The following is a 19,223-nucleotide window of genomic DNA, read 5'->3' as shown; positions in this document are numbered from 1 at the left end:
TCTTTCTCCAGCGAAGGAGGGAGACCGCTTCTTTTGGGAAGGCAGACCCACCGGAGGAAAATGGAGGGAGCCTCCTGCAAATCCCCCTCCCGGCACTGATTATTATTAGTGGGGGTTTTGGGATTCCCTCCGCCGCTTTTGGAAGAACGGAAGAAAACCTTCGTTTACAGCTGTCTGTCTGCTCGGTCTTGTGGGGCGAGGGGGGGGGGGAAGAGAAGCTGCCAAAGACGCCCCTCCTTTCATTTCTTATTCTTCTCCCTACCCCCCCCCCCCGCAAAGCATGCAGTTGTTTGCTCTTCTGCTGGAAAGTAGATTTATAACCCCGCTTTCTTTGGGATCTGTTTCATCCTCATTTTTCTCTTCCTCCTCTCTACCTGCTTCCTTCTTCTCTCCCTCCTTCACAGCTGGTCCCTTCCACCCTCTCCTCCTTCCCAAACCTCAGCTGCTCCCCCCCTGCCCTTTTCCATTCCTCTTTCCTCCTCCTCCTCCTTTCCTTCCTTCTGTCCCTCCTTTCTCCTCCTCTTGCCCGCTTCCACTCCACCTGTTCCCCAGCCTTCCCTTCTTCCACTCTGCTCATCACATCCTTTCCTTCTCTTCCTAGCAGTCATTCTCTTGCCCACTACTGCCCCTTCTTTAAACTTGACCTCCCAGCCTCTGCAGACAGCCCCATACTTCCTCCAACCCCCCCACCTCTGCTAGATCTCTCTCTAGCCCCTTGACATTCTCACCCCCTTTCTCCCCCCCCACTCCCATCCTTTCCTGCCCCTTCCTTTACGACCCCAATCCCAGGATGGCTCTGGTGGTGACCCCCTGGCAGGAGGAGCTTCCCGGGGGTCCCCCAGGGGTCCTTCCACAGCTGCCAGCCCCAGCCCCCCAGGAGCCCAGCGGGGGCAGCAGCGGGGAGGGCAAGGCGTCGGCGTCGGCCGTGGACTGCCTGGTGTGTGGGGACAAGGCCAGCGGGAAGCACTACGGACAGTTCACCTGCGAGGGCTGCAAGAGCTTCTTCAAGCGCTCTGTCCGCCGCAACCTCAGCTACACCTGCCGTGCCAGCCGCCAGTGCCCCGTCGACCAGCACCACCGCAACCAGTGCCAGCACTGCCGCCTCACCAAGTGCCTCAAGGTCGGCATGCGCCGTGAAGGTGGGTTGCCCGAGGGGTGTGTGTGTCCCACGGATCTCGCCCTCTCTCTCTCTCCCCCTTTCTTGCAATCTCCCTCTCCTCCCTTCGTTCTCCACAGGCTAGTCTTCCATTTCTTCTTTCCCTGTTTGAATCTCTCCTGCTCTTTCCTTTTCTGGAAGTTGACATCCCTTTTCTTGCTCCCCTCCTCCTCCCTGCTCCAGAGAGCAAGGGGAAGGAGCATAGCTCAGTGGTCAGAGCACCTGCTTGGCATGCAGAAGGTCCCAGGTTCCACCCCCCCTGGCAGGGCTGGCAGAGGCTCTCTTGCCCCAAACCCTGGAGAGCGACTGCCAGTCAGTGCCAAAAGTACTGAGCTTCCTATGATCCTGGTTTTTCTTTTTCTGTGGATGTATTCTGTGACATGTCATCGATGCATCAATAGTCCTATTCTTTATGCATTTATTTGTTACCTGCCCTTCACCCTACGTTCCCAGGGCAGGTTCCGCCAACTAAAACACAGCATTGAAACAGCTAACAATCGCATAAATAACGTGGGTCCTAAAAGGATACAGCTTGAGTGTCAAAAGCACTTCATTCAGTTTATATCCCATGCTTCCTCTCGAAGGAGCCTAGGGTGGAAAACCTATCAATCATGTAGAAAAGCATTTGAAAAGAGAAAGAACATAAGCAGAGCCTGTTGGATCAGGCCAATGGCTCATGTACAGTAGTTCTCCTTCCTCTTTGGCGATCACTCATAGCTGAGTAAGATTGTCTTCCATGAACACGGTTTTAACAATGAGTCCGTAAATGACTGTGGAGGCCAATTCTGGATACACACGTCTTTCCACAGTGGAGGCATTGGTTTCCAGGCGGGAGTTGATCACGGTGTGGATTTGCCAAGTGTGCCTTCCTCTTAGCATTTCTCCCTTGCATCCTGAGTTCAAGTGTCTTCAAAGCCCATGACACCTTTGGTAAAGGCTGTTCTCCTACTGGAGCGCTCGCAGGCCAGTGTTTCCCAGTTGTCAGTGTTTATACTACATTTTTTACGATTTGCCTTGAGACAGTCTTTAAACCTCTTTTGTTGACCACCAGCGTTACGCTTTCCATTTTTAAGTTCAGAATAGAGTAGTTGCTTTGGAAGACGATCATCAGGCATCCGCACAACATGACCAGTCCAACGAAGTTGATGTTGAAGAATCCTTCCTTCAACACTGGTGATCTTTGCTTCTTCCAGCACACTGGTATTAGTTCGTCTGTCTTCCCAAGTGATGTGTAAAATTTTTTGGAGACATCGTTGATGGAATCTTTCACGGAGATGGAGATAGTGTTTATAAGTGGTCCATGTTTCACAAGCATACAGTAAGGTTGGTAGTAAAGGTAAAGGTAAAGGGACCCCTGACCATTAGGTCCAGTCATGACTGACTCTGTGGTTGCGGTGATCATCTCGCATTATTGGTCGAGGGAGCTGGCGTACAGCTTCCAGGTCATGTGGCCAGCATGACAAAGCCGCTTCTGGCGAAACCAAAGCAGCACACGGAAACGCCGTTTCCCTTCCCGCCGGAGCAGTACCTATTTATCTACTTGCATTTTGACGTGCTTTCGAACTGCTTGGTTGGCAGGAGCTGGGTCTGAGCAACGGGAGCTCACCCCGTCACAGGGATTCGAACTGCCGACCTTCTGATCGGCAAGCCCCTAGGCTCTGTGTTTTAACCCCCAGCACCACCCGCATGCCTTAAGGTTGGTAGTACAATAGCTTTTTTTATGTAGTTCAGCATCCTGTTCTCACAGTGGCTGACCAGATGCTTCAATGGGAAACCTGCAAGCACAAGGGCACTCTCTCTTCCTCCTGCAGCTTCCAGCAACTGGTACCCAGCCGTATTGCTTCCTCCAACGGTTAAAGGCAGAGCATAGCCATCCTGGTTAGTAGCCACAGATAGCCCTCACCTCCACAAATTGGTCTACTGTACTTCTCTTTCAAAGCCATCCAACTCAGTGGCTTCAGTGGGAGGGAGTTCCGCAGTTGAAAGATGCCCTGTGTGAAAAAGTGTTCCTTTTTCTCTGTCCAGGGATCTGAGGGTTGAGGGAAACTGTTATCTTTCAGCCACCAAATGGCAACCTGGGTAAAGGGGGATGTTTTTAAAATCCCTCCCGAAAGTCGATTACGAGGTAGGCAGGCGCAACTCGCTCGGGAGGGCATTTCACAAATGGGGAACTACCACCAAGGAGGCCCTGTCAACGCTGACTGGGCAGCCTCCAGGGGTGGCACCCCTACTACCAAGGCCTCCGCTGCTGGTCTGAAATGCTTGATACTGGGAAAGGTGCTTTTTAAAACGGTACTGGTGCCTTAGTGGCAAATGGTGCGTTAGTGGCAGATAGATTTGTGCACAGGAACAGAATAGTCTGTCTTATACAGAGTTCAACCACTGATCCATTTAGCTCAGAATTGTCTCCGCTAACTGGAAGAGGCTCTCTGGGGTTTCAAGCAGGGATTAAATGTGGGATCTTCGGCATACAAAGCAGTTATTGCTCTACTCCTGAGCTGCTGTCATTTCATTCAAAAATAGGAAGCTAGTCCTCATGGTTCTGAATAGAGGGTTGGTTTTAATTGGGAGCTGCCTTATACCAAGCCCACCCCCTTGGATCTATCTAGCTTTGTGTTGTCTACACTGGCTGGCAGCAGGTCTCCAGGATTTCAGGCAAGGGGTCTTTCCTAGCGGTACCTGGGGATGTCAGGAATCGAACTCGGGACCTTGTGCATGCAAGGTCCTTGCTCTGCCACTGAGCTATGGCCTTTTCCTGAACCATCCACACATCATTCTGCTTTATTAGCTGAGTTCTGCAGTGCTTCCTCAATGTCCGTGCATTATTGCCACCCGGAGGGGCAAACTGCATTCTTGGATTGTAGGGGGTTGGACTAGATGACCCTTGGGTGTACCTTCCAACTCTGCAATTCTGTGAAAAGCAGGGCAAATAAAACAAATCAGGACATTTGAGTTAAAGAAAATGATGAATTGAAATCGACTGATTTGCCTGTCGTCTATTTCTACCCCTGTCCTGATTTTATTTATTTCTGCTCTCCAGGGGAACCTGGTTTAATTTCAGTTTATTTGTAGCATTAAAAGTTAGGAGGATTTCAGCAGGGAGTTCTGGGATGTGCACCGACTGGGGGAAAAGCAGAGTTTCTGCTCTGAAACCTTTGCAGCGGCAAACTCTTGTTGAAAGGGAAATCACACCTAGAGCTGCCCTGCCGCTGCCGCTGCCCTGAAGCTGAAGGCTGGGAAGCTTCGGGACAGATAAAAGAAAGAGCTTTTTCACACAACACAAAGCTAGACTCTGGAACTCCCTCCCACTGGAGGGCAGAGGCAGACAGCAAGGCCTGAAAAGAGGATTGGGCAAATTGATGGAGGGGAGGTCTATTAGCCACCAGTACTAGCCCCTGTTGGCTACCAGCCGCTGTGGCTTTTCTGTGCCTCCACTTCCAGAGGCAGCAAAGCTACTGAAAGCTGATTGCTGGAAATTGCAAGTAGGAGAGCGCTGCTGTTGGCCTCAGGCCCTCCTTTTGGGCTTCCAAAGAGGCATGTGGCTGGTCACTGTGAAAAGAGGAGGCAGGACTACAAGGCCACCCCTTGACCTGACCCAGTCGCCGGGCTCTTCTGATGTTCTTATGGTCCGGAGGAAGTCTATTTACGTCCCTGGTTTCTTACAGGTATTTGGCCTTGGTGAGGAGAGGATGCTGGCTAGACTGGACCCCTTTGGCCTGATCCAGCAGGCTCTTATTACATTCTTAGAGCGTTATAAAAAGTGCCTATGTGGGGACCCTAATTCTTAATAATAATAATAATAATAATAATAATAATAATAATAATAATTTATTATTTATACCCCGCCCATCTGGCTGGGTTTCCCCAGCCACCCTGGGCAGCTTCCAACAAAATATTAAAATACAATGGTCTGTTAAGCATTAAAAGCTTCCCTAAACAGGGCTGCCTTCAGATGTCTTCTAAAAGTCTGGTAGTTGTTGTTCTCTTTGACATCTGGTGGGAGGGCGTTCCACAGGGCAGGTGCCACTATCGAGAAGGCCCTCTGCCTGGTTCCCTGTAACTTAGCTTCTCACAGTGAGGGAACCGCCAAAAGGCCCTTGGAGGTGGACCTCAGTGTCCGGGCAGAACAATGGGGGTGGAGACGCTCCTTCAGGTATAATGGACCGAGGCAGTTCATCTTCCTTCCATCCCTCTTCTGTCCCCCCCCCATCCGTTTTCCTTTGTGACTCTCTCCCTTTTCTATCCTGCTTTCCACCAGTTCCCTTTTTCATTTCCCCCCAATTTCCTCCACGCCTCCTACTCCTCCTTTCCTCCCTACTCTTTGCTTTCTCTCCTCCTTTTCTCCCTTTCTTTGCTTTCCTCTTCCTCTGCAACCCTACAAAGGCAGGTATAAGCCGACCTGAATATAAGCCGAGGCAGCTAATTTTACCTCAAAAAAAACTGGGAAAACTTATTGACTCGAGTATAAGCCGAGGGTGGGAAATGCAGCAGCTACTGGTAAATTTCAAAAATAAAAAATACCATCCTATGCCCTTCCCAGCTGTCGGTGGTGGGGTGGGGAGAGAAGCGGCGAGGAAGGATCCCTTCCTCGCCACTTCTCCCTCCCCGCTGCCTCGCACAGAGCAGGCATAGGACAGGGGTTCGGAGAGTCGCAGCGCAGTGCTTCTCCGAACCCCCGGTCCTGTGCCTTTCTCTGCCGCCACCCGCCTCACTCGAGTATAAGCCGAGGGCAGCTTTTTCAGCACATTTTTTTGTGCTGAAAAGGTAGGCTTATACTCGAGTATATAAAGTATCTAGCCGTGCCCAACCACAGGCCCATTGCTGACTCATCCTCCTCTCTACTCCTGCAATTTCTTCCCTCGTTCTCCTTGATTCATGCCGTCTTTGTCTTCCCAAGAACATCCCAGGGTAAACCAGAATCTCCTTCTTTTCATCCTTCCCCTTCAAAGTTATTTACCTTTCCCCTTTCCTTCTCTCTGTCCTCCCTCTGCGTTTTCTTCTTCTCTTTATTTTTTAGGATGCGCCTCTTAAGATTCCATTTCTTCCCCTCCACATTTAAGCAGAGGGGCTCCTTTTCAAGAGGACTGGACACATTAATGGCTGATAAGGCTACCAATATCTGCTAGCATCTGCAATGGCTATGTTCTGCCTCCAGTGCCAGAGGCATTAGCCGCTGAATAATAGCAGTTCCAGGAAACCACCGGGGGGGGGGGGAGTGCCATGGCACTTGGGTCCGGCTTGTGGGCATCTGCTTGGCCATTGCGGGGACCTTTGCAGCATAAAAAGCTATGGGATCTCAGGGAGAGGTTTTGAGAAGTGCACAGATTAGAAAAGAAGCTGTGCAGCTGCCCCAAAATATTTGCAGGCCCCCAGCAGTGTTGAAAGCAGCATGGCGTCTGACTGCCCCAGTAGCAGGCAGGGCACAAATGATCATGGATCTGTGATGAACAAATAGTTGTCTGGAGGGGGGCAAAGGATTCCTTGAAGAAGAGAGAATGCTGGAAGATTTAAGGCAGCGTTTTCGGAGCTTGCCCACGCAGCACAAGCTGTGGAACTCACTGCCACAGGAGGCAGGGACGGCCACCAACTTGGTTGCCTTTAAAAAAATGGATTGGGCTGATTCACGAAGAGGGCTATCGATGGCTGCTAGTGATGATGGATGTGCTCTGCCTGCACGGTCAGAGGCGGCAATGCTTCTGAATGCCAGTTGCCGGAAACTGCAGGAGAGGAGAGGGCCTTTTATGCTCAGGTCCTGCTTGCGGGTTTCCGACAAGATGGGCCATTGGTCTGATCCAGCAGGCTTGTTTGTGGGGCCAGAGCTGAGAGCCCTCTGATCTGCCGACCCTGCCAATCATGCAGAAGGTGGGGAGGAAGCGGGGCAAGTTCCCCTTGCCTAGACACAAACTTGATCCCCAGCTTTCCTTTTAAAACAAAGAGGGAGTTTTTAGCATTTGTAGGACTTGAGAGAGGGTCCGAAATGTACAGGCACTGTATCTCCTCCTCCTCCTCCTGCTCCTCCACCTCATTATTTATTATTATTTTCTGTGCGTGAGAAACTTACCTGCACCTTGCTTTCTGTGTTTTGCCTTGTTACCACCCCTCTGCCCCACCCACAAATATTCCTACCAGTACCCATGGGGCCAGTTTTCTTGTGGAGTCACCTTCCTCCCATATGCTCACTTAATGCCTGTAAGAAGTATGGTGGCATCTACAACTTTGGAACTCCCTGCCTATTGATATAATCAGATGTTATTATTTGAAACAAAATAAAAAATTCCTTTCAGTAGCACCTTAGAGACCAACTTCTTCAGATACCAGTGTGCATCCACACAGAAGCTCATACCAATGACAAACTTAGTTGGTCTCTAAGGTGCTACTGGAAGGAATTTTTTTATTTTGTTTCAATTTTTTTTTATATTTCAACTACGGCAGACCAACACGGCTACCTACCTGTAACTATTATTATTATTCGTTTAGGCAACCCCATCACGAAGGGATTTAACCTTCCTCTTCATTTGCTGTTAATTTTAATCATCTTTAAGTGTTTTTCGTATTTATTTATAAAATATGTATATATTCCTAATTCATTTTTTAAAATAAAAATAATAAAAGCTATCAAAGTGGTTCACAAGAACTGTGCATTCTGGCATTTGGAAGCCTGGCTGTGGAGCCAGAGCATAGCCTCTGTCATGGATAGTAGCTATCGATAGCCCTCTTCCCCAGCCATGAATTTGTCTAATCCTCTTTTAAAGCCATTATCACTGCCTCCTGCAGGAGTGAGTTCCATAGTTTAAATATGTGCAGCGTGAAGAAGTCTTGCCCAGTGTGGCTGGGGCAACCCAGTCAGGTGGGTGGGGTGCTAATAATAATAATAATAATAATAATAATAATAATAATAATAAAATATAAGAATTTTAAGGTCTTAGGTATATAATAATTGCTCATAAATGTTGTCTTCTTTGGCGATCACTCGTAGCCGAGTAAGATTGTCTTCCATAAACATGATTTTAACAATGAGTCCATAAGTGACTGTAGAGGCCAATTCTGGATCTACACGTCCTTCCACAGCGCGGACATTGGTTTCCAGGCGGGAGTTGATCACGGTGTGGATTTGCCAAGCGTGCCTTCCTCTTAGCACGTTTCTCCCTTGTGTCCTGAGATCGAGTGTCTTCAAAGCCGAGGCTGGTTTTTAAAAGGCAGTGCATGGTCCTAGTGTTCCGTGCCCTTTGCCTCAGTTTCCTCTCGGTTTTTCTTATTTATTTATTTATTTATTTATTTATTCTTTCTATTATTATTATTATTATTATTATTATTATTATTATTATTATTTCTTCTTCTTCTTCTTCTTCTTCTTCTTCTTCTTCTTCGATCACTCGTAGCCGAGTAAGATTGTCTTCCATAAACACGGTTTAAACAATGAGTCCGTAAGTGACTGTGGAGGCCAATTCTGGATCCACACGTCCTTCCATAGTGGGGACACTGGTTTCCAGGCGGGAGTTGATCACGGTGTGGATTTGCCAAGTGTGCCTTCCTCTTAGCACATTTCTCCCTTGCGTCCTGAGTTTGAGTGTCTTTAAAGCCTCTGACACCTTTGGTAAAGGCTGTTCTCCAACTGGAGCGCTCGCAGGCCAGTGTTTCTCAGTTGTCAGTGTTTATACTACATTTTTAAAGATTTGCCTTGAGACAGTCTTTAAACCTCTTTTGTTGACCACCAGCGTTACGCTTTCCATTTTTAAGTTCAGAATAGAGAAGTTGCTTTGGAAGACGATCATCAGGCATCCGCACAACATGACCAGTCCAACGAAGTTGATGTTGAAGAATCATTGCTTCGACACTGGTGATCTTTGCTTCTTCCAGCAGACTGGTATTAGTTCGTCTGTCTTCCCAAGTGATGTGTAAAAATTTTTGGAGACACCATTGATAGACTCTTTCGAGGAGTTGGAGAAATGTACTAAGCAAACATGTACATAAATATATAAACACCATGTCTGAAACCCCACAGAAAACGTCCTGAAACCCTTTTGTCCCTCCCAAATCGACCTCAAACATTTCTCTGCAAGGTCGAAGGAAAATGGAAAAGCCGCCCCATTGTCTTTTATTTCTTTCTGAATATTCTCTGGTTGGCCTCTGTTATTTTCTCCTACCGATGGAGAACCCACAAAGGGCTCTGTACGGGCTCTTGTGTACCCTATAAGGGAATAAGGCCAGATTTTGTTTACAACAACAACAACAACAAGAACAACAATAATAATAATTTTCTGTCCTGAATCTTCCAACATTCAGTGTCATCGCCATTGAGTCCTAGTGTTATGTGATTGGGGCGAAAGCTTTTCTCTGAAAGCTTTCCCCAGGCTGTGCATACAGTTTTAAGCCTCTGCCGTGTCACCCCTTGCTCACGTTTTCTCTAAGGCTGCAATGTTACCCCATAAAGGCTCTGGGCCTTTGATCATTTTGACTGCTCTCTCCTGACCCTTTCCCAACTCTGCAATATCCTTTCTGAGGAGAGGAGACCAGAACTGCACACATTCTTCTACATTGGGGGGGGGGGGGGGCGGGTCTCGCAGCAGACTTGCGCAATGGCGTTTTGATACCGGCAGCCTGGCTAATGTTTGCCTATTCCTCCCATGTCTGGGGATTCTTCAGCTGAGATTCCCGCATTGCAGGGGGTTGGACTAGATGACCCCTGAGGTCCCCTCTAATCCTTCAATTCTATGATCTCTCAGGGATTCTTCTCAGCTGTGATTCAATAATGGCAGCGGGTTTGACTACTTGACCCTGGGAGTCTCTCCCGACTTTACAATGTTGTGGTTATGACTGGGCAGGATGCATGTTCTGTTAAATAATACCAAACCCAGAAGAATGTTAATTTTCTTTTTCATTACGATTACTAACAACCCCAATAGCATGGTATTGAATTATACCATATAACCTAATAATAATAACGATGATGATAATAAGTCAAATTATATCCTGCCTTTTTTTCCTGACCGGCACTCAAGGCGGCTTACTAATAAAATCAGAACTGCAAAAAAAATATTTTTTTCCCAGAGAAGCAACCATTAAAAAAGAACAATTAAACAATGTACCGTAATTAAAACTATTTATCTATAAGATTCCTGCGTTACAGGGGATTGGACTAGATGATCCGGGGGGGGGGGGTCCCTTCCAACTTTACAATTTTGTTAAAAACATACTGGCAACCTCCCTACCAGAGAGGAATGGCGAACTAAGCTGTTGCACTACGCCGAAATGGCAAAACTGACCGGAAAGCTCAGGAACCAAGAAGACAAGACGTTCAAGAAAAAATGGGGAAAAAATTATAATTTATTTAGGAGACCATTGTAAGCAGATGAAAACATTAGCAGGATTCTAATAACACTTGTAGGCACGTGGGTGGCGCTGTGGTCTAAACCACTGAGCCTAGGGCTTGCCGATCAGAAGGTCGGCGGTTCGGGTCCCGTTGCTCGGTCCCTGCTCCTGCCAACCTAGCAGTTCGAAAGCACGTCAAAGTGCAAGTAGATAAATAGGTACCACTCTGGCGGGAAGGTAAATGGCGTTTCCGTGCGCTGCTCTGGTTCACCAGAAGCGGCTTAGTCATGCTGGTCCCATGACCCGGAAGCTGTACGCCAGCTCCCTTGGCCAGTAAAGCAAGATGAGCGCCACAACCCCATCTGCGACTGGACCTAACAGTCAGGGGTCCCTTTACCTTTAATAACACTTGTAATGTAACAAATATGATGGGCAATATGGATAGATACATAATATAGACTATGAAATAATACACAGTTGGAAATGTTCACAATAGGACCCCTGGAGGGGATGGTGGGGAAGCCTCGAGATTCAGGGAAATGTGGATTTGGTATTGTTATAACTCTTCATTTGTAAAATCAAAAATGATTTTAAAAACCACATACCAGCAACCACAACAGAAACAAAATCGAAACGCACACATCCTTGTTTCCCGAGCTGGCTTGGATGGTGAGTACAGAGAATCTAAGGAAATAAAATTTCCCCCTACCTGGGATGACGTAACAGCATAATGGTTTCACGAAATAAATGCTGAGACAAGAATCATGTGCTTTCTCCCTCCTTCCCTCCCCCCCTTAACATTATATTAATTTTCCAACAATAACAGAAACAAAACAAACAACAATCAAAACAAAACAAAACAAATTGTCTTCCCCCTAAACCCTTCCTTGGTTCCATTGTATACCAATGTACTACATGTCCATTATAAAGTTTTAACCATTTGAATTCATAATAAAATTACATTTGTCCATTCATAATAAAATTACAAGCATTCTCAAAACCTTGCCAATGTATTAACCTGTGTGCATTGCTTCTGAATATATGCAATAAAGTCCTTCCATTCTTCCTTAAATTTGTTGCCATCTCTTCCTCTTAATTTCATTGTCAACTTTGCCATTTCAGCATATTCCGTTAATTTAACTCGCCAATCTTTTTTAGCTGGGACACTTTCTTCTTTCCAATGTTGTGCTGTTCGTGCAGCCGTGGTTGCGTATATAAACAATTTTTGTGTGTGTTCTTGGTAAGTCCATTCCTGTAATACCTAATAGGAAAGCTTCTGGGTTTTTTTTGGCAAAGGTTATTTTAAACATCATCTTCATTTCATTATAGATCATTTCCCAATAATTCTTAACAATTTTGCAATCCCACCACGTATGAAAAAAGTACCTTCTCTTGTTTTACATTTCCAACACTTGTTTTCTCTAGTTTTGTACATTTTTGCTAGTTTAACCGGAGTTGGATACCATCTATACGTCATTTTCTCCCTCCCTCCCTTTTTGTCTCCCTTCAGCCGTGCAACGAGGGCGCATGGCTCCCACACAGCCCAGCCCGGGCCAGTACCCCTTCACCAACGGGGACCCCTACAATTGCCACTCCTACCTGACGGGCTTCATCTCCCTCCTCCTCCGGGCAGAGCCCTACCCCACTTCCCGCTATGGGGCCCAGTGCCTGCAGCCCAACAACATCATGGGCATCGAGAACATCTGCGAGCTGGCCGCCCGCCTCCTCTTCAGCGCCATCGAGTGGGCCAAGAACATCCCCTTCTTCCCGGACTTCCAGCTGGCCGACCAGGTCTGCCTTCTGCGCATGACCTGGAGCGAGCTCTTTGTCCTCAACGCCGCCCAGTGCTCCATGCCTCTCCACGTGGCTCCCCTCCTGGCTGCCGCCGGCCTACACGCCTCACCCATGTCCGCCGACCGTGTGGTGGCCTTCATGGACCACATCCGCGTCTTCCAGGAGCAGGTGGAGAAGCTGAAGGCCCTGCACGTTGACTCGGCCGAGTACTCTTGCCTGAAGGCCATTGTCCTCTTCACCCCAGGTGAGCATCGCGTGCTGCAAGGGCAGAGGAGGAGAGGGCTATCGGTGGCCATCACGGCCGTGCTCTGCCTTGCCATTTCATCATTCGTGGCAGGCCAAAGAAAGTCCTCCTTCACGCAGGGCGTTGTTAAACGATGGAACTCAGTGCCGCAGGAGGCAGCAATGGCTGCCATCTTGGATGGCTTGAACAGAAGGCTATCGTTGGTTAATGGTTGTGCTCTGCCTAGTCAGTCAGTCAGTTTTATTGCACATAGCCAAAGGCTGCCGCAATGTACACAGAATCATTCAACATTTAAAAGAAAATATGCTAGATTAATACAAAGAACTTAAAACATTTCTATTATCAAAGCATTACCTACCCTAACTGAGCTTTAGAAATACCTTAATATACAGGTTAAGACTTTAAACAATAAAATTTATAGGCTAAAATCACCACATGGCCACTGATATATTAAAAATAATGTTAATTAATACAATGTACAATTATATTCGGAGTTTGTGCTAGACTATAGCTTGATGTAAAGGTAAAAGTAAAGGGACCCCTGACCATTAGGTCCAGTCGTGACCGACTCTGTGGTTGTGGCGCTCATCTCGCTTTGCTTGCTGAGGGAGCTGGCGTACAGCTTCCAGGTCATGTGGCCAGCATGACAAAGCCGTTTCTGGCGAAACCAAAGCAGCACACGGAAACGCCGTTTACCTTCCCGCCGGAGCGGTCCCTATTTATCTACTTGCACTTTGACGTGCTTTTGAACTGCTAGGTTGACAGGAGCTGGCACCGAGCAATGGGAGCTCACCCCGTCGCGGGGATTCGAACTGCCGACCTTCTGATCGGCAAGCCCTAGGCTCTGTGGTTTAACCCACAGCGCCACCCGCATCCCCACATAGCTTGATGTAGGTAGGGTCAAATAAATTCATTTCCTTTACAGTTGGCTATGTAATTTGCTCTAATTTTCCTAGTGGCAGTTGCAAAGAGTTCTACACCCCAGGTCACATACTTATCTATGTCTGTGAGGAGATATAAAATCACGTCAGAGGGGTTCTGGCCATTGGGCTTCCAGAAATGTGTGCACTGTCAAGAGGAAGTGGTGCTTCTGAATACCCAGTTGCTGGAAGCCGCAGCAGGGGAGAGGGCTCTTATGCCCGGATCCTGCCTGTGGGTTTGCCATGGGGGGGGCACTCTGCTGGCCATGGTGAGAACAGGACGCTGCTCTCTTCCGATTGTGCAGGATCTGATTGCGCAACTTATTCGAAGGCGGCTGCAATTCTGAATGGCTTCAGGAACATATTCCTTTCCTGCCTAGCGGTTCTTAAGCGAGATCAGGGGAAAGGAAGCCTGTGCATGTTTTGCACCCAGACTCATTGGAGTTGAGATGGGGGTGGAAGCTTATGGAGAAGCTGTTTTATACACGATTTTTTAAAAAAGTGCCCCCAGCCCCAAGGTCTGTGTTTTATACCACAGATTGATTGTTATTATTATAATTTATTATTTATGCCCTGCCCATCTGGCTGGGTTTCCCAGCCATTCTGGGCGGCTCCCAAAAGAATATTAAAAACATAATAAAACATCAAACATTAAAAACTTCCCTAAATAGGGCTGCTTCTAAAAGTCAAATAGTTGTCCATTTCCTTGACATCTGATGGGAGGGCTTTCCACAGGGCGGGCGCCACCACCGAGAAGGCCCTCTGTCTGGTTCCCTGTAACCTCACTTACTGCAGGGAGGGAACCCCCAGAAGGCCCTCGGAGTTGGACCTCGGTGTCTGGGTTGAACAGTGGGGGTGGAGACGCTCCTTCAAGTATACCGGGCAGAGGCCATTTAGGGCTTTAAAGGTCAGCACCAACACATTGGGAGCCAATGTAGGTCTTTCAGGACTGGTGTTATATGGTATCAGCAGCCGCTCCCAGGCACCAGTCTAGCTACCGTGTTCTCAATTAATGGTAGTTTCCGGGGGGGGGGGGGAGGTGTGATCCTCCAGGTCTGATTGGCCTTTTAGCCTGGTTTACAGCAGCAGACTGGTGGTTGTGGGAGGCGGGTCCTTTAGTTCAGAAATGATCATGCTCTCCTATTCTTCCCAAAGGGGCAAGTCGCTTTTGTTTCCCTCCAGCAGGAGGCGAGAGAGGGATCACTCCTGCGCCCTCTGCTGGCATAACAGAGAATCACTCCAGGCCATGGTGGGTTTTTTGGCCATTCAGGTGTTCATTAGTGTCCCAGGGGTCATTTTGTCTGACCTCCCTCCAACACAGATGTAGGCTGCCGACCACCCCAAACTCTGCTTGCTAGCAAAAGGGGCCCATTTATGCGCTCTCCATTCAGTGGGCCAGTAGTTGGCCCACCGACACCAGGATAGCCAGCCTATCTTGGCTGGTAACTTGTTCGGGTTCCTTTCTTGAATCTCTTGAGAAGTTTTCCCCATGCCTTTCTCCAACCTCCATACCTTCCTGGGGCATGGAGCCTTTCATTAGAGGGAAAATCAAGCAACAGAGGGAAGAAGACAGCGCCCCGGTATGGACTTTCTCATAGATCATCCTGGGACAGAATGTGGCAGCTGGACTGGTGACTGGGAGCGGCCGCCGAGACCTTGGCTCCCAGTAAGTTTCCGAGCACAATTCGAAGTGTTGGTGCTGGCCTTTAAAGCCCTAAAAGGCCTCGGCCCAGTATACCTGAAGGAGCGTCTCCACCCCCATTGTTCAGCCCAGACACTGAGGTCCAGCGCCGAGGGCCTTCTGGCAGTTCCCTCTCTGCAAGAAGTGAGGTTGCAGGGAACAGGGCAGAAGACCTTCTTGGTGGTGGCACCTGCCCTGTGGAACGCCCTTGCATCAGATGTCTAGGAAATAAACAACTATCTGACTTTTAGAAGACATCTTCTAAGACAGGCAGCCCTGTTTAGGGAAGTTTTTAATGTTTGATCTTTTATTGCGTTTTTAATATTCTGTTGGGAGCCACCCAGCGTGGCTGGGGAAATCCAGCTGGATGGGCAGGGTATAAATTATTATTATTAATTATATATCCCTCAAACGCAGTGTTGTCCACACCAACTGGTAGCCGCTCTCCACGAGTTCTTTGAGGCTGGGCTAGATGGCTCCAGCAGATCCTCCTTATGTTTTTATTTGCCCTCAGAGCATGTGTTTTTTGCATTCTGTTTCAACCATGTAGATGGCTTTGACACCATTGTCTTGTGGTCTCTAAACTTGCTAAATCTCAGTGGCAACCTCCTTGATTCCGCCCTGCCATCGAGCGTTCAGATCGGTGCCAGCTATTTTCTTGAAGGCATCAGGTAGCTGAGCTTGTGATGGCAAAGCAGGTGGTGGTGGTGAGGTTTGCTTGCGTGTTAAGTGAGCTCGCCTTGCCAAAATGCACATCAGTTTCTGAAATCACTCCCAGGCCAGTTTGCCTTTGCTATTGCAAGACGGAAACCGTCGGAACTTTGGGCGCACAGCTCTCTTTGCAGAAGAAGCCTTTGCACGGAGCTAAGAGAGAATGGGACGCGGGTGGCGCTGTGATCTAAACCACAGAGCCTAGGGCTTGCCGATCAGAAGGTCGGCGGTTCGAATCCCTGCGATGGGGTGAGCTCCCATTGTTTGGTCCCAGCTCCTGCCAACCTAGCAGTCCGTAAGCAGGTCAAGTGCAAGTAGATAAATAGGTACCACTCAGGCGGGAAGGTAAACAGCATTTCCGTGGGCTGCTCTAGTTCGCCAGAAGCGACTTAGTCATGCTAGCCACAAGACCCGGAAGCTGTACGCTGGCTCCCTCGGCCAACAAAGCGAGATGAGCGCTGCAACCCCAGAGTTGTTCACAACTGGACCTAATGGTTAGGGGTCCCTTTACCTTTAAGAGAGAGTGGGGGACCTCTGCACCCCCAGATTGTACCTTTAACCTTACGAGCTTTCAACCTTAGCAAGAATAGGTTGGAACAGAAGCTGCATCTCGCGTCCCCATGTCTGCTATGGTCATCTAGCATTTGCTGCCCGGGGGGGGGGGGGAGGTGTTCACAAAGGTGCAGGAGAAACTTTTGCTTTGATGCCTGGAGTAATGCGCCATGACTGGCACATAAACAGCCTGCCTCTCTTTATCTGTTTTTTTTTAATTAACCAAATCTAGCTGCCCCCCTTTCTCCCCACACGCACACACCGGGCCCTCCTTTCATCCCTTTGGTGGCATCCCCAGTGTAAGCGTTTTCAAGTCCTGGCTATTGACGCCGGCGACGGGCGGCCCATTCTCCCCACGCAGCTAAATGTCTGTTGCGTTAGCCATGCCGTGTTAGAAAAAGCGGCGGCTGTGAATGGATTCACGGTGAGGTCCCTTTTGGGGGCCTCTGTCAATAGCGGCGACGTTCGTGGCCTGAATAGCCACGGCACTCATTTGAGGGGCTCTGAATGGAGCTGTTTTGTGGCTCCCTCAATGGGGGAGAGGGATCAACCCAGCTTGAGGGTTTCATTCAAGCTGGGAAACGCCAGCCCTCGGAGACGTATTTCATTGGAGTGCTTTGGGGTGGTGTGGGGGGAATGCTTCTCAACAGGCACAGGGGGGAAAACAGCAACCCTCAAATGTATATTCTCTTAAATGAATCCCGGAATTATGCTCTCTGGAATTTTTTTCGGGGTGGGGGAAGGTGACTCAATTTGGCAAAGATTCACTTCAAGAATCACATAAGACTGAAGAAAGTAAGAAGACCCTCAGTCTAGTATCCTGTACCCACTGAGGCCAACCAGATACTGTAGCTCAATGGTAAGCTCACAAGCAGGATGTGAGCACAAAAGAACTCTCTCCTTTCCTGTGGTTTCCCGCAACTGGCGTTCAGAAGCATTGCTGTAGCCATCAATTGCCCTCTTTTCCTCTGTGAATATGTCCAACCCCCTGTGATGCAGGAATCTTATAGATAGATAAATAGTTTTAATTCTGTTGCCCAATCCTCTTTTAAAGCCACCCAAGTTGGTGGCCGTCCCTGCCTCCTGTGGGAGGGAGTTCCATAGTTTAACTATGCTCTGCAGGAAAGTCTTCCTTTTGTCTGTCCTGAATGATGAAATGATGACTCAGGGTGGGGGAAATGGAAGGATACCACTGCACAGTGGGTAGCCGGACTCTAGGCCAGGGGTAGGCAACCTAAGGCCGGGCAGCCGGATGTGGACCAATTGCCTTCTCAAACCGGCCTATGGACGGTCCGGGAATCAGCATGTTTTTACATAAGTAGAATGTGTCCTTTTATTTAAAATGCATCTCTGGGTTATTTGTGGGGCATAGGAATTCATTCATGTTTCCCCCCAAAATATAGTCTGGCCCACTCCATGATCTGAGGGACAGTGGACTGGCCCACGGCTGAAAAAGGTTGCTGACCCCTGATGTTGATTGTTCAATAAAGTTCTACTTTAATGATTAAAAAAAGAAAAGAGGGACACTTGGAGGAGCTGGAATTTCGGCTGTGCTGTGGCCCCGGTGTGGGATTCCCCTCGGGCATCTGGTTGGCCCCTGTGAGAATAGGATGCTGGCCTAGATGGGATCTTCTCTAGCCAGATCCAGCAGCTGGGCTCTCACGTTGATCAGTTGGTCCCCCGTGCGAACGTTCTTTCCTTCTCTCCCTTGCAGATGCGGTGGGGCTGACGGACTTGTGCCACGTGGAGAACGTCCAGGAGAAGTCCCAGTGTGCCTTGGAAGAGTACGTCCGGAACCAGTACCCCAACCAGCCCAGCCGCTTTGGGCGCCTCCTCCTGCGCCTCCCCTCCCTGCGCATCGTCTCCGCCCCTGTGATTGAGCAGCTGTTCTTTGTGCGCTTGGTAGGCAAGACCCCCATTGAGACGCTGATTCGAGACATGCTCCTTTCGGGGTCCAGCTTCAACTGGCCCTACATCTCCATGCAGTGAAAGCAGCCGGGGGTTGGAGGCCGTGACTGCAGCCTTGTTGTTGCCTTTGCCCCCAAACTGGGCGGTGGGGGCCTTGTTGGTGTGCAGACAGCGGTGGGCTGTCACTCAGGGAGCCAGAGCGTCTCACCTGTGCTCCCTCCAAAATGGCCGCCCTTGAGACAACCAGGAAATGACATCAAGGAGGCGGAGCTTGAGAGCGCTCCCCCAGTTTCTTCTAATCCCAAGGGGGGTGGGAGTGACTTTGGAAAAGCAATTCCCGCCCTTCCATATTTATATCGCAGACAAAACAAAATAGCAGCCATTTTCTTAAAATGAGCTTGATCCTCTGATGGTTATTTTTTAAAAATGTGCTTTGTCTACAAGAATGTCCTTGCCCCTCAAGGAATTATCCTGGAACGAGGGCATTACGGATTGAGAACCTGAGATCTTTTGTTGTCCCATTTCTAAGAGATTTCTATAGCTTCGTTGGTGGGTCTTCCTTGGGCCCACCTTCTCAACTGGTGAATGTTTTCTTGTTAGTGTGTTGGCGACTAGAGGCCAAGGTGAACGGCCCGCCTAGGAGAAGGTTTGCAGTAGGTTGCGATACAAACTTGGTGACGCGCAAAAACATGTGTGGCTAGCTGAGCCACAATCGTGCAATGGCACCTCAAACAATCTTTCACCTTCCCTTTTGCGTTTGTGCATAAATGTGTAAAGAGGGAGAAAAAGGGCTGGGGCAATTGGGGGGAAAAAAGACTTGCCTCTTCAGAATGATCAAAAAGACTTGCCTCCTCAGGCTGCTTTGCTTTTTCTTTTTCTTTTTTAATAACAAGGACTTTCTTCTTCAGGCCCATATGTGTGAAAGCGTCCTTTACAATAACTGCAAAA

The 19,223-nt window shown here is 48.6% G+C and overlaps 1 protein-coding gene across 1 annotated transcript; it reads left to right on the top strand.

Annotated features, from left to right (window-relative positions):
• Nucleotides 1–747: 747 nt before the first annotated feature.
• Nucleotides 748–19,112, top strand: LOC118075937 (COUP transcription factor 2-like). The gene is made up of 3 exons (XM_035098353.2): nucleotides 748–1,139; nucleotides 11,976–12,503; nucleotides 18,082–19,112. The coding sequence occupies exons 1-3, from the start codon at nucleotides 791–793 to the stop codon at nucleotides 18,354–18,356; spliced, it is 1,152 nt and encodes a 383-aa protein (XP_034954244.1). The 5' UTR covers nucleotides 748–790; the 3' UTR covers nucleotides 18,357–19,112.
• The last annotated feature ends 111 nt before the right edge of the window (nucleotides 19,113–19,223 follow it).

This window comes from Zootoca vivipara, chromosome 17 (genome assembly GCF_963506605.1).
Source record: "Zootoca vivipara chromosome 17, rZooViv1.1, whole genome shotgun sequence".
Classification (NCBI taxonomy): domain Eukaryota; kingdom Metazoa; phylum Chordata; class Lepidosauria; order Squamata; family Lacertidae; genus Zootoca; species Zootoca vivipara.
The sequence above is the reverse complement of the archived record's forward strand: the minus strand, read 5'-3'. Positions and strand labels throughout refer to the sequence as shown.

Excerpts from the sequence above, each read along its gene's own strand:
- LOC118075937 (XM_035098353.2), top strand. The coding sequence starts at position 791 with ATGGCTCTGGTGGTGACCCCCTGGCAGGAGGAGCTTCCCGGGGGTCCC. Across the intron at positions 1,140-11,975 it reads GGTCGGCATGCGCCGTGAAG|CCGTGCAACGAGGGCGCATG; the intron begins GTGGGTTGCCCG and ends GTCTCCCTTCAG. Across the intron at positions 12,504-18,081 it reads CATTGTCCTCTTCACCCCAG|ATGCGGTGGGGCTGACGGAC; the intron begins GTGAGCATCGCG and ends TCTCCCTTGCAG.